The sequence below is a fragment of the Crocodylus siamensis genome, chromosome 5 (assembly GCF_052110815.1).
Source record: "Crocodylus siamensis isolate JL-2025a chromosome 5, ASM5211081v1, whole genome shotgun sequence".
NCBI lineage: Eukaryota > Metazoa > Chordata > Crocodylia > Crocodylidae > Crocodylus > Crocodylus siamensis.
In genome coordinates, this window is record NC_143399.1 from 63,340,699 (window position 1) to 63,354,148 (window position 13,450).

Sequence of the window (13,450 nt, forward strand, 5' to 3'; positions counted from 1 at the left end):
CTATGAGGCCTCAGTAAACTAATTAATGCCTCTGTCAGGGACAATACTATCTTATGATGGGATAATTAACTGCGATTAAACACATGTCTAGACACTGAACGTGGGCATGAATTGTGCCCAGTCAGCCCACACAGCAGGGGCCAGACTCCTGCCAGCTGATTAGATATATGATTGCACTTTCAGCACCCTTATCCCCAGCCAGCCCCAATCCTGCCTGAAGCCACCACCTGGAGCCCAGGGCTGACCCCCCCACCCCCCCATGCCCCTGGCCCTGGCATAAACCCATCCACCTTGGCTCAAATTGCTGCCATCCTGGGTGCACATGTACATGCTGCATTTAGAATTAGTTTACTCCAGCTCAAATTGCTCCAGAGTTTATTGTTTTGAATTAATTGCATGTATAGATGCATCCAGTGTTAACCAGAAAGGAAACACAAGCCACTTGAAAAGCTTACAGTCCTGGGATTACACTGCTGTCATTTCAAAAGTGGGGATGAGATGTGAGATATTTAATGGATGTGTACGTGAGAATCTACACTTACTTTTTGTTGAATCTACTCACTGTAATTAGGTAACTAAACCTGTAAATAAGGTAAACATAGATTTACCTTATGTTCACAGTATATGCTATGGTAGTCAGCTTGGTACCTGTCTAAAGTGAATACGAGTTGTTTATAAAAAGCCTAGTGTTCCTCTGTGTGGCGGGCTTGCTGATTTTGCCTGTCAAGCCCGGCTTGGAGAAGAACACTTCAGATTGGTGGAACATTTCCACCAATCAGGTAACAGGTGGGAGGTGCTTGCCCCGCCCCTGCTCAGAGGTGGGGAGATGTGAGGAGCCCCTGGACCTGATTGAAGACTGCACTTTGCAGGTCCAGCAGACTTTAGGTGTGGAGCCTCTAGTGAAAATAAAATCCCAGCATGCTCAGCATGCTGGGCAGATGCAATGAGGGACTCAAGAAGAGCAGAGCCAAGAAAAGTTGGGGAGCTCTCCCCCAGTGGGCAATAGGCCCAAGACTCCTGAAGCCACTACTGAAGGAGCAGCCTTAGGAGTGGTGCAAGACTGCTTGGGCTGTTGATGGCGCATAGGGACAATGCGGGGAGACCTGACCCTGCGAATGGTGTGAGGCTGCTCGGGCCCATCACAGTGCTCAGTTCAGTGCAGGGAGCCCAGGCTTTGGGAGTCACAAGCAGTGGCTCAAGCCTGCAACCCCAGCAGGGCCAGCGGGCCACACGGTGCACAGGGCAGTGCACAGGATAAGGGCCTTGGGGGCCGCAGTGAGGCGGCTCAGGCCCCATCTCCCAGCAAGCAGCCAGGTCCCACGGTGCACAGGACGGCACATGGACCTGAGCCTTGGGAGCCAGGGAGCAGCATAGGCTGCTTGTCTCATACAAAAATCAATTTGTTTAATCTTTCAAAGCAGGAATATGAACTTATTTTCTTTTTTAAACATTTATTTAGTATGTCTAAATTGAATGTGAGTTGTTTATAAAAAACCTAACGTTCTTCTGTGTTACTTCTGGTGAAAAGAACAAAGCAGCAGAGTTATACGGAAAAAAGGCAGTAAGACAGGCCTTCCTTCCAGCCACCAATAACCCTGACCACTCATTCTGCCCAACAAATTGTGAGAGAAATGTACCAATACAGCATTTGGATTGTTTTATATTTGTGATGCTGAACTAAGACTTGGATTCCAAAAATCTCAGTTTTCACTTCTGCCTCAGCTATAGACTTTTCTGTGCATCCTTGGGGCAATCCCTTGGTTCTTAATCTGTCTCCTAGAAAATAGGTGTCTGTCCACTGATTTTAGTCAAAGTTGGATGACACTCATGATACATTTTTATTTCTCATTCTTAACCATGACAATTCTCCTTTTCTACTTCATAGGCATAGTATGAGGATAAATTAGTATGAGAAGTGGTTAGCTGTTCGAGACATCTGACTTCTGACATAGCAGTCAGTGAAGCATGTCCTCAGGGAAGCGTTCAAGGATGCAATTAGTGGTACCCAGAAAGGAAACACATGCCACCTGAGAAACTTGCAGAAATCAGGAAATAATAATTTAAAAAATAAAAAACAATAATCCCTAACTTTTCTCTTTTAAAAAAAATGTATAGTAAGACTCAGTTAATAAGGCTAATAATAACCATTGAATTATATATCATGACAATGTTCTAAGTATTTGCAGTGCCATACTCTTTTTTAATATTTAACTATCCATAAATGATTTGTCATTTTTATTGACAAACTAATTAATCCTTCTTGCCTGAATTAGTCACTGAATACTAAATGAACATTGTGTATAAAAACACACTTTTTCATTTTCCCCTTTTAGTTCCAGAAGCCAGTGATACTACATTGCCAGATTCATTATTTATTTATTTATTTATTTATTTTTGTGACAAATGAAAGACACAATTTTAATGGATAATTTTAAATATTCAGTCTGGAAATAGTCCTAGAAGCAGAAGTAAAATTATAATTAAAGCTTCTTGTTTTATCTGTAGTAAGAATAAAAACCCAAATAAAATGTTAAGTTCAAATGTTTAAATCATTATAAACTCACGAATCTGAGTTCTTACTGAATGAATACCTTTCCTTTTGTTATATATAAAGCTTTTCCTTCCTGTTTCCTAACAAAAGACTACAGATTTTTTTGTTGTTGTTGTTGGTATTTGTGGTGTCCCTCACAGGAGAGGAAAAGGAGACAAAACATGAAGTAGGTTCCTTGCATGATCTACACTCACACACACATTTGATCTAAACTTGCAAAACCATCTTAAATCTATTATATGAATAAACCCCTTTGAATAATAGAAGACTCCAGCTGTCATAATTTTGCTTGCAGAACACCATTGTAGATGCCTTCCAATGATATAACCATGTCAGCAGCTGGAAATCTTTGGCTTCTACCCACTGTGTGCATCATGTCTTCTGCCAATACAGCCTTCCACAGTGAGGACATATAATACTGGCAGAAGCAGGCAAATGTGCCCATGTTTTAGTGATACAGTGTCACCAGCTGTATATATACCAAAAAAAGTTCTGGCAGCAAAAATGTCTGATGCAGATGTGGCTTCATTCAGAATTGTGAACACACAGAGATCCTGTTGCTCTGTGGCTTGCTATCTCATGGGCTGTTGAAAGACAGTTTGTGTTGCCCACTTTTACTTAGAACAAAGTGTCTGTATTTTCCAAATGAGCAGTTATGAAAAATAGTACATGCATCTTTTCCTCTTTTAAACATATGCTAGCGCTGAAACATGCAGATCACATAACTATATATCCTGATGGCATGATAAACCAAAAAGGCCACATCCCTCTATATACAGACATTGCTCACATCTCACAACCAGTTGTCAAAAGATTAACTGTTAACCTTAAAGAGTCTTTCTCACATAGATAGTTGGGATAGTCCCTGAGGTTCCTTGTGAAGTAATGTAGTCATTACTGAAATCATACCCCAAAGGTTGTGTCTAACTTTTAAGAGCTCAGAAATATTTTATTAAAAAGATGTGGCCTGACTCACATTTAAGCTAAGGTTCCTTTATGTCACTGTCGCAGAGTAAAAGGACCTCACAGTGGCTGAAATCGGTTTCCTGCAAACAACTCTTGTGAACTAGGTCTGCATATTGATATAAAACTGCTGTAGGTTCCCTTCTCCTTCTTTTCTCAGCCTCAGTGAAAAGATTGCTTGTCTGGGTTGTGTCTGTATGAGGTACTTGACTTGCTAAAGTGGTTATCATTATCTTTCATTCCTTAAATGTTCTTACACTTCACGAAGGGGCAAAGAAGTATAAATTAGAGCCACCTAGACACTTCTTTAAGAGTATGAGATCATGAAAGTTCCTTCAAGGGTATAGTTTGAGTAGTGTGTAGAAAGCCCAATTTTCCTGTTATGTCTCTTGGAAGATGTTCCATGTAACATGTTTTTATCACGTAATATATTTTAACATGCCACATGTTCAACCAATTTATCATATCCTATAATGGCAAACCAGACAGAGAGATGTTCCACATTTATGGTAGAACACTTTTGTGGATGGTATTTGTGTAGTGTTTTTCATTTGAATGTGCAGCATGTTAAACCTTGGGGGACTGCCCAGCAAGGCTTGAAATGTGCCAGTTTAGCGGGGAACCCATCAAATCCCTATGCCCTGGGACCTATTAAAGCTTTGCCAAGCAGCCTGATGCCAGATGGCTTAACATGTCACACATTCAAAGTAAAGCCACATATAAACCAAGCAGCTTCTAAACTAAAGACTGGGGAAAAGCAGATAGGTGCAAAACAGTACACATTTTGGATTGACACTCCTTATAGAAGTGAAACCATAAACAATGGGGATAAAAAACAAGGAGGAAATCCAGGACAGGGTAAGGGAATCCAGGCCAGGGGATGCACACCACTCCCAACCCGATACACACACACAAACTCCTGACCCTGTGATGCCCAGGAGTCCTGTTGATAGGGCAGGCACGATATCATGGAGGCCCATAGCTGGGTTCCATTCCCCATGTGCAGAGACTGGACTCAGCTGGGAGTGACCCTTCCCACCCCCCACTTCTGGCAGCTGCCCAGGACCACCACACACAGCCCAGGCCTATGCAAGAGCCATAGCAGCAGGACATGAGGCTGCCAGCAGAAGGCAGCCATCCCAGTTCACCCTACACAGGTGCCTGAGCCCCAGCCATGGCCCCCTCCCCTGCCCTGGCTGACCCCCCCCACGAGGCAGGAAAAGTGGTGCCCAGTCCAGCTTATCCCCCCACCCCACCCCTCCACCTTTAGCTACTGCTGAGGAGAAGCCAGCCCTGACCTGGGGGGAGCAGCAACTTCAGCCTCTGCCTCTGCCTTTACCTCTTCCTGAAGCAGCTGAATCTGGACGTTTTGCTTCAATTTACACCAGCTGGCTGGGATGCTATGATGGCTTGCTGAATCTAGTACTGTCCTGCCCAATCTAGGATGTATGGTTACCCTACTCTTAAAGAAGTAGGAAACATCCACTCATAGAATAGCAATTGGTTCAAAGATGGAATACAAAGAGTATAAATAGTCATTTTTGGGGGAAGGAAAGAACTAAACAGAGGGATCCCCCAGGGATCTGTGTTGGGACTAATGCTATTTAAAATATTCATAAATGATCTGGAAAAAGGGGTGAGTAGTGAGGTGGCTAAATTTGGAGGTAATACAAAATTATTCAAAATGGTGAAGAGCAAAGTGGACTGAGAGGAACTACAGAAGAATGTTGCCCATTGAGTGAATGGGCAACTAAATGGTAGATGAAATTTGGTGTACATAACTGTAAAGTGATGCACCTTTTGGGGCAAAAATAACCCAAACTATACCTACACTGTGATGGGTATTAGCTGTTACCTCATGGGAAAGAGATTGGGGAGTCATTGTGAACAGTTCACTAAAATCTGGGACTTTTGTCTCCATTGACACCAACCAGCTGGGATGCCCATTGAAAGGCGAATAAAATATTAGGGATTATCAAAAAGGGAATTATAAACAAAACAGAAAGTAACATTATGCCTCTTTATAAATCCATGTTGTGTCCACACCTTGAATACTGTGCCCAGTTTGTAGCCCATACCTTAAAAAGAATACAGAATAACTAGATAAGGTACAAAGAAGGGCAACAAGGATGTTTAGCGATATAGAGAGGCTTCTATATGAGGATAGACTAAAGAGGCTAGGCCAATTTAGTTTTGAAAAGAGACACTTGAGGGGGGACATGATAAGACTTTACAAAAAACATAATGGTGGAGAGAAAGTAAATAGGAATTTATTAATCCCTATCTCTCATATTAATCCCTATCTGTCACAAGACAAGAACCAGGCATTATAAAATGAAACTGGTAGGTAAAAAGTTTAAAACTAACCAAAGGAACCTCTGTTTTCATGCAGCATGTAATTAAACTGTGCAACTCATTGCTGTAAGATGTGCAAACTGACTGTTTAGCCAGATTCAAAAATGAATTGGATAAATTCTTGGAGGAAAGGGTCACCAGTTGCTATTGAGCATGGGAGCTAGGAATACAGCCTCTGAATCAGGACTTTCTAATCTAGACCTTAAATTATGGAGGCTGCAAGTGAGACAAAAGCAGTGAAGAAAACCCTTGTCCTAACCTGTTCATTCTCCCTTTCAGCGTCCATTCTCTTCCACTATGTGACACAGGATATTGGGAAAGATGGATCTATGGTCTGACCCAGTAAAAAGTAGTTCTTATGTTTCCATGTGCATATAATCCATGGGACATCTTCCTGGCTGGTTTGCCATTTTATGGCATTATAAACTGGTTGAACATGTGGTATATTATGATTATTCTACAATTAACATGCTAATCCTGGCATGGCCGGATGCAAAGTTTCTGATATCTGAGATAAAATCTGTCAGATTCCAATCATTCAATTAAATTAACATCTCCCAGAAGTCTTTTGCTGCACCTCTAATGTAGGAATACCTGAGAATAATACCTATTTTTCCCATTCTATGATTCATAACATCTATAAACTGTCAGCTATTATGAAGGGGCTCTGATATTTGTATTATTTATATTACTATGTGAAAATGGGGGCTTAAAGTTAACAGATTGAGTAAGTACATTTGCTTATATGCAAGCATGTGACATGAAAATAATCAGTTGAGGAAATGTACATTTTTTTCATTATTATAAGATATTTTGGGAAGGACTGACCATCGTCATGCATAGTCATTTATGTTTGCAAACATATCTGTGGCAAATCAGGGTGGTATGCAATGTGCACACATCTGAATAACTATGAATGGGACAGATTCACCATAACTTTAAATCATTCAAACTGATACAAACTAAGTGGAAAGTATGAGAAGTGAAAAAATGCTAACACCAAATAGTTGTATTTTTTCATACAGTTGACTCAGTTACTTGTATAAGTAATACAACATTCAGAACCCTAGAATATGTGGCCAATTAGCACAATATAATTAAAAGTATAAGAGCACTGGATATCCAGCATAAAGGAAAATAACTCTGTATATAAAGTTCTGTACCCAAAATCAGGAATCCAGTACTTTGAAATCTTGGCTGTAAATGGCACTGATGAAGTGAAAGATTTTAAACAATTTAAGTTCCAGTTCTTGGTTTTAAATATTATTCTCTGATACCAAATAGATTTGAGAAATAATAAAGGGGCTGTCTTAGGCAGCATGCCCAATTCTATAGCTATATCTCATATTCTTGTTTTCACTACCATTTAAACATAGACACAAAATGTGGCAATGTAGGCTTTAAACTCACCATTTCATTCACATATCTTTTATTTTGTACTTGATGACAGTAAGTGTTTTGAATTCTCTGTTCCCTTCCCCTATTACTATTAGTTTTCATATTATTATAAGAAAGGCTGCAGGGAACAGGCATTCTCCATTGCTGCAAGTTCATAGAAGCAGTGATGCCACAGAAATATTGATTCTGTATTTCCACTGGTTCATAATATCATGCAACATACATGCTAATTCTACACTACCAGGGAGTTACATACATGCTAATTCTACACTACCAGGGAGTTACATAACATAATATAATCTGAAGATGATATGATATTATTACTGTACATATAGTCTTTCATTTCAAAGGTTCCCAAAGAAATATATATATATGTTTGTGTCTGTATTTGTATGCATCTCCTCTCTCCCTCTAAACCGGAGACACCTATGGACTGAACTATATCACCCTTTTAAACTGCTGTCAGTAAATCTTTCCACTGGTTTAAGACAGGAAGTTAAGATTTGAATGAAATTAAATTAGGAGTACGGAGTTGTTCAAATTAGAATTTAACACGTGATTAACCTAGATCTGGGAAAAAATGTTATCTGATTTTTAATACCAGCAAAAACAATCAAGAACATAGCCTTCATTTTCCTGAGGGGAAAAAAAGTCATTCCCAGGGTGTAAATAGATGTCACGTTTCTCCCAGGAGAAGAAAACCTTCTGCTCTGGGATCTCATTGTCTCACTTTAAGTACCTCTGGAATATGAGAGATTAAGTGTGCTACCACTTTTTCCTCTGAGACAATGTTGTGTACCTCTACATGTTAAAAGCAGTTCATTCCAGTTACTTGCAGTCATTCGAAAGTGTGCCTTCCTTGGTCACTGAGCAGCAATGTAGCTTGGAAGGACTAAAGGGCTGTGCCACTCCTCTTTTTCCTTGGGTTCTGACTTGCATAATCAGGACACCTTCAGATGAGATATTTGTTCACGGTCACAACACCATTGCATTCCTTAGGGATGTGTTGCACAGTTCATTTAGTATGTGTTAAACACACTTAAAATGCAAGTATCCATGTGTTCAAGCAATTACACATACTCTTGTTTCCTAGCAAAATTATGACTCTTTGTGCAAGGGGTATGTCCAGCCTGTATTAAGTAACACTTCTTAAGCTATTGTTGGACTATTTCATGAAGACAATATGAGCAATTTGCATTCCTCACTCAGGCATGATATCAGCCAGGGACCCCTCTGATGTATCAAACCTCAAGATGGGATGAGGAAAGCCACACATATCAGGAAAAAGATCCTGGACCTTTTGTTTGTCACGTTCCTTCAGGATTAAGTTGAAAACTGGGTGCCCAGAGCTGATCGTTGGTCTGAGCTCTACACCATATCAGAGCCAGTTCAAGACTGGTGTGGTGCCAGGACTGGGACCAAAAGACAACAAGTTGTGTGTGGTAGAAGTTAACATTACTGTGCAGTTGCTCTGAAAATATCCTGCCTTTAATATTGTACATATTTAACACTTACTGGGCATGTCTACATGAGACAATGCACACTGAACTAATTCTACTGCTCACTAGTGTGGCTGGCAAAAACTGCTAAAGCATAGTCACATTAGTCCTATGTGCATTAAGTGTCACACAAAAAGTGTTCTTCTGCACTAATGTGTAATAGTGCCAATTATGGTGCATTAACTTAGTACCCGTTAGTACCTGTTATTTTAGTTAGTACCTGTTATTATTAGTCCCATAATTATAGTGCATTCATGAATATGTAGACACACCTCCTAAGTATCCCATGCAACAAGGCCTTTAATGTCACATTGTATTACTTAAGGTTAAGCTAACACCATTCCCAGCAGCATGCTGGCAACATTGAAGAAGGAAGCTATCACATCTCCAGAAACAAAGGTGCTATTTGCCACATATTTGTTTCCCCATATTGGAAACTTTATAGTCTAGATATTACAAATCTACACTACTTTTCTTGTACTAGATTCTACTTTAGGAAATTGACTTAGTTTGACTTTTTTTTTTTTAGTTCTACTTTTCTAAGTTTAATGAAATGAGACCAATTTACACTAGCAGACATTTGGGTGCTTATTTCTACCTGTATGTCTTCATACCATGATATTTATTATAATTTAGTTTTCTATAGCTTTCCTTAAAATAAACATTGCTCCTATTCCAATGATGGCAAAACTCCCATTGACTTCAATAAGCTTTGGTTCAGGCCCAGAGAGAAATGGATCAGAATTTAATAAATCATAGATATGAGTTAGATACCTTGGTACAGGGATACAGCATGTTTTTCTTGAACCACCAGCTAGCCTTTAAAAAAATCCTAGACAGTTAAGATTACTATTTTTTCTTATGCCTACCTGCAACTATTATATTTCCTCACAAAGGGATTTTTATGCTCCCATTACCATTAATGAAAATGTATCTACTAAATCCAAAGAACTGAGCTAAGAAGGCTTACCTTGTAGCTCAGATAGCTCAGGAGCATTGTTTCAAACAGACTTATTAAAGCCACTGAAACCTAAAGTAAAGATAGACATATGTTAATACAAGATTTGTAAAGTAACAAAATAAAGCAAATTTGAACTGGAGAAATGCCATCAAATGTTTAACAATTATCAAAACTAACTGAACTTACGTTTAAAAAAAAATTAAACCATATTAATCATATTAAGTTCCAAATTGAAAATGCTGAGGAAAATTCAAACCCTGTCAAAATCCACTAACATCTGTGCCCTGCATTTGCCCAGACTCAGACTGTCCCCTAAGTCAAGCCACTGAATTTCCTTTATAAATGCTCTTTCAGAAGATCTGCAAACTGGTCTCTCTAAGATTTTGATGAGATTCAGAACAGAGATAGCTAGAATTTGCCGAAAGCTGCTACTTGTCCTTTTATAACAAGACAAAGTGTTGTTGGGGGTGGGGGAGGAGTGCAGATGAGGTATATATAATGAAGTTTATCAAATAAGTGATTAACTCTGTAAACACAGCAGGTACATAAAAGGGAAAGGGAAGTGTTCGCCATTTTCAGCCTTTTTACTGAAGCATGATTTTTCTTAATCCTATATAGGATACATGGTTGTTGTAAAAAGATTATAAATCTCTATGTAAAAAGATAATGTTATTGACTAATCATATAGCAAATAATTTTTTTTACATATTTTGTTAATGTTGGAGTGATGTAGCCATGATGGTCTAGATGCAAGCGGCAAGGATTTTTTGGAGCAATATATTGTATTAGACAAACTGATGATTGTCAGGCTTTTGAATGAAAGGCATTCTTCATTAGGTCAATGCCCTGCATTCAAAATCGTGTCAAGATTTATCCTCAGTAATGCATGTCCAGGAAAAGGTATCACCCCCAAAAATCCTTGGCTCTTGCATTTTTTACTACAGACAGTTGAGCTACTTGACACATGCAAAGTCAATTGTCAGTTGTCAGTTAGTACCTATGCGCTCTTTACACATTACATGACTTCATATTTTAAATAAACTCAAAAGTAATTTGAAATTGTGTGTACATTAAATACAATATTTTCTTTTACTGGATATTGTGGTGATTATATCTGTACACATGTACATCTTAGTCTGGAGCCTGGAATTAAATTAGACTTAGAAATCCTAATTTAAAATTAATGCTCACTACTACTGAAAACCCATCACATTCTAGTACATGCATTTAGAATAACATTATCAAGATTCAGAACAGATACTGTAAATTAAAAAATTCTAAAAATGCTATTTCTATTGCAACCTGTTAGTATACCTAAATAATTAACATTGCTTCAGATAAAGTGGAAGTTTCTATCTTCCACACCAGTGAATTTCAGTGAATTTTAATTTGCAGTTCTCATATGTATCCTCTTTTGTGTGTGTTTGTATAAAATCTTACTGTATTTATTGACTATAATACATTAGCAGAATATGAATATGACAGAGACTGGTATCCAAATATATTAAGGCTGTCTCTCAGGATTTACAAATTAAATCAAAGAAAGTAATCTGGATATCTTGGTCAAGTCTTGCATATTTTAAACAAATATTCAAAAGCTATCTCCATCAGGGGAATATTGCTTTAATAATCTCCTGTATTACACAGCAAGATAAATCACCATAATGGAATTGTGCATAGTGCAAAAACATGATGGTATTATTTTACTAGAAGGTTAAGGGATGTTTACTACAAAAATTAGTTACTTAGAGGGACTCCCACAAATATCTCAGAAGGTTTTCAGAAGCTGGCAGCTTAGCATTAAAAACAATCTATGGACTTCACAAACCATGTAAATTTTAATAACTGCAAACCTGTTTCTAAGAAATGCTGAAACTCTGAAAGCTTCATTACTTTTATTTTTATTTATTTTATTTCTATTTAGTTAGTTAATTTGCATTAACTATTACAAGATATTGAAAATAAAATAACTAAATAAGACCTAATATTGCAGGTAAGATTAAAAAAAACCAACCCTCTGTTCTCCTTAAATTACATATCCTAAATAATATTGCCTTTGCCACAGCCCTTTTTGAAAACTAAATCTTGCAATTTTCATTGAACATTAACAGCATCAGGCTATTGGGGCCAAGGGTTTGATCCCTCATAGATACCCCAATAAAAATCCCTTATTTATTACTAAGGGGAAGAAGAATCATGTTTGGGTGCGATTATTGATCTTCCTGTAATGTATCACAGGGAGAAAGGCAGTTGTTTATACCCATGGGCCAAAGTAATTTAGAATTCTATGAATTAAAACCAACTACTTTAGTCACACCCAGAAGCTAAGAAGTCCAAGGCAAATCACAAACCACTGATATATATTTTCAGAGCAAGATGTTCTATGGAGCACGTAGGCTAGCATATTATGTCCTAGCTTTACCTTCCTGGTACATTTAAGATATAGTTCTAAGTATACTACATTATGGATGCATCTACACACGATGTTATGTCACCGTAGAAATGTGCTGTGATGATGTAGCATCCACAGGTATCTACACGTGACCAGCAGCTACTTCACCATAGTGGCATGCTCCCTTGTTATAATGTGCACCCAAGGTGAAGTAGCCGCTAAACATAACCATGCACTAAAGCCTGGCACAGTGACAATGCTGCCACAGACAACGTGTAGATCGGCCCTATAATAACTTAGTTTTAGGGCTTTTTTACACATTGCACTTTACGCTGCTCAAATGTTGATCAGTGTTAAAGCTAGCTTGAATTCAGAGTGGTCACACCTTAAGGTTCAAAACCTTCTTTGACTGTCCACTACATATACTGCTGTAAATTGCCACTACAGGATCAATCCCTGCTCTAGATGGGGGTGGTGTGCAAGATGGGTTGTTGGGTGGAGGCGGAGAATATGGAGCTGGGAGGTCTAGAGTTAATGGGGTGATGGTGTGCTTTCTTCTGGGAGAAACATTGATAATGATATGGGAGGTGGAAAGGAAATGGGGGTGGGGTAAGGGTGGTAAAATGCCGCAAGTCAGTCACTGAAACCTAAAATAAAAAGTAAAAAAAAAAGAATTTAAAAAGAAAGAAAGAGGAAGTAAGGTAAAGAAGGCCTCATGTTTTAATGAATTGGGATTTGGGATTGGGGAGTGAGGGGTGCTGGTCATACTTCCTGGCGTGCCTGAGAGATGGGAACATTGAGGGAAGGTGCTTTTGGGAGAGCACCTGCTCCTCTCCTGGGAAGGAAACCCCAGCTCATGAGGATCCAATCTGGCCCCCTACCTTGTTTCCTCCCAATCCCCATAGATCCCACTGCTGAACCCATCCATGCCCTGTGACTTGGCTAGCTGGCAGCTTGTTTGCATGGGGTCGCACTCCTGGGAGCAGGAGAAGAAGTTGGCTTGGTGCCAGAACTGTCCCCTGGCCAGTAGATTTTAGGGGTTGGAAAGTGTGTCCACATAGTACAGGAGGTTAGGGGAGGGGACACTGAATTCCAGGATGCTGGAAGACCTGGGTACTCATCTATGGGGATTGGCTACCCATTAATGTAACATGAGCTGGGTAACAGATCAGAGATAAACTGGCCCTGGAGTGGTGTAACTATAAGCCACCTAAAGTGTGCTTAAAACTAGTTTCAGGTGTTAATGTATGAACAGTGGAGGTGTTAAGCACTTCAGAAGTCACCTACAATTAATGTGTAACAAGGCCCATAGTGTACAACACTAGAACCAG

At 39.1% G+C, this 13,450-nt stretch overlaps 1 protein-coding gene and 1 long non-coding RNA gene across 6 annotated transcripts in view; one reads left to right on the forward strand and one right to left on the reverse strand.

The window, feature by feature from the left end:
• Positions 1 to 13,450, reverse strand: part of KCNT2 (potassium sodium-activated channel subfamily T member 2) — a 353,399-nt gene that overhangs the window by 222,471 nt on the left and 117,478 nt on the right. For all 5 annotated transcript variants that reach the window (XM_090048564.1, XM_090048566.1, XM_090048565.1 and 2 more), the window contains exon 6: positions 9,737 to 9,796. In XM_090048564.1, the coding sequence (XP_089904690.1) occupies positions 9,737 to 9,796 (60 nt within the window). The remainder of the gene's footprint in view (positions 1 to 9,736; positions 9,797 to 13,450) is intronic.
• LOC149864166 (uncharacterized) overlaps positions 1 to 13,450 on the forward strand; it is a 189,696-nt gene that overhangs the window by 165,085 nt on the left and 11,161 nt on the right. The window lies entirely within an intron of this gene.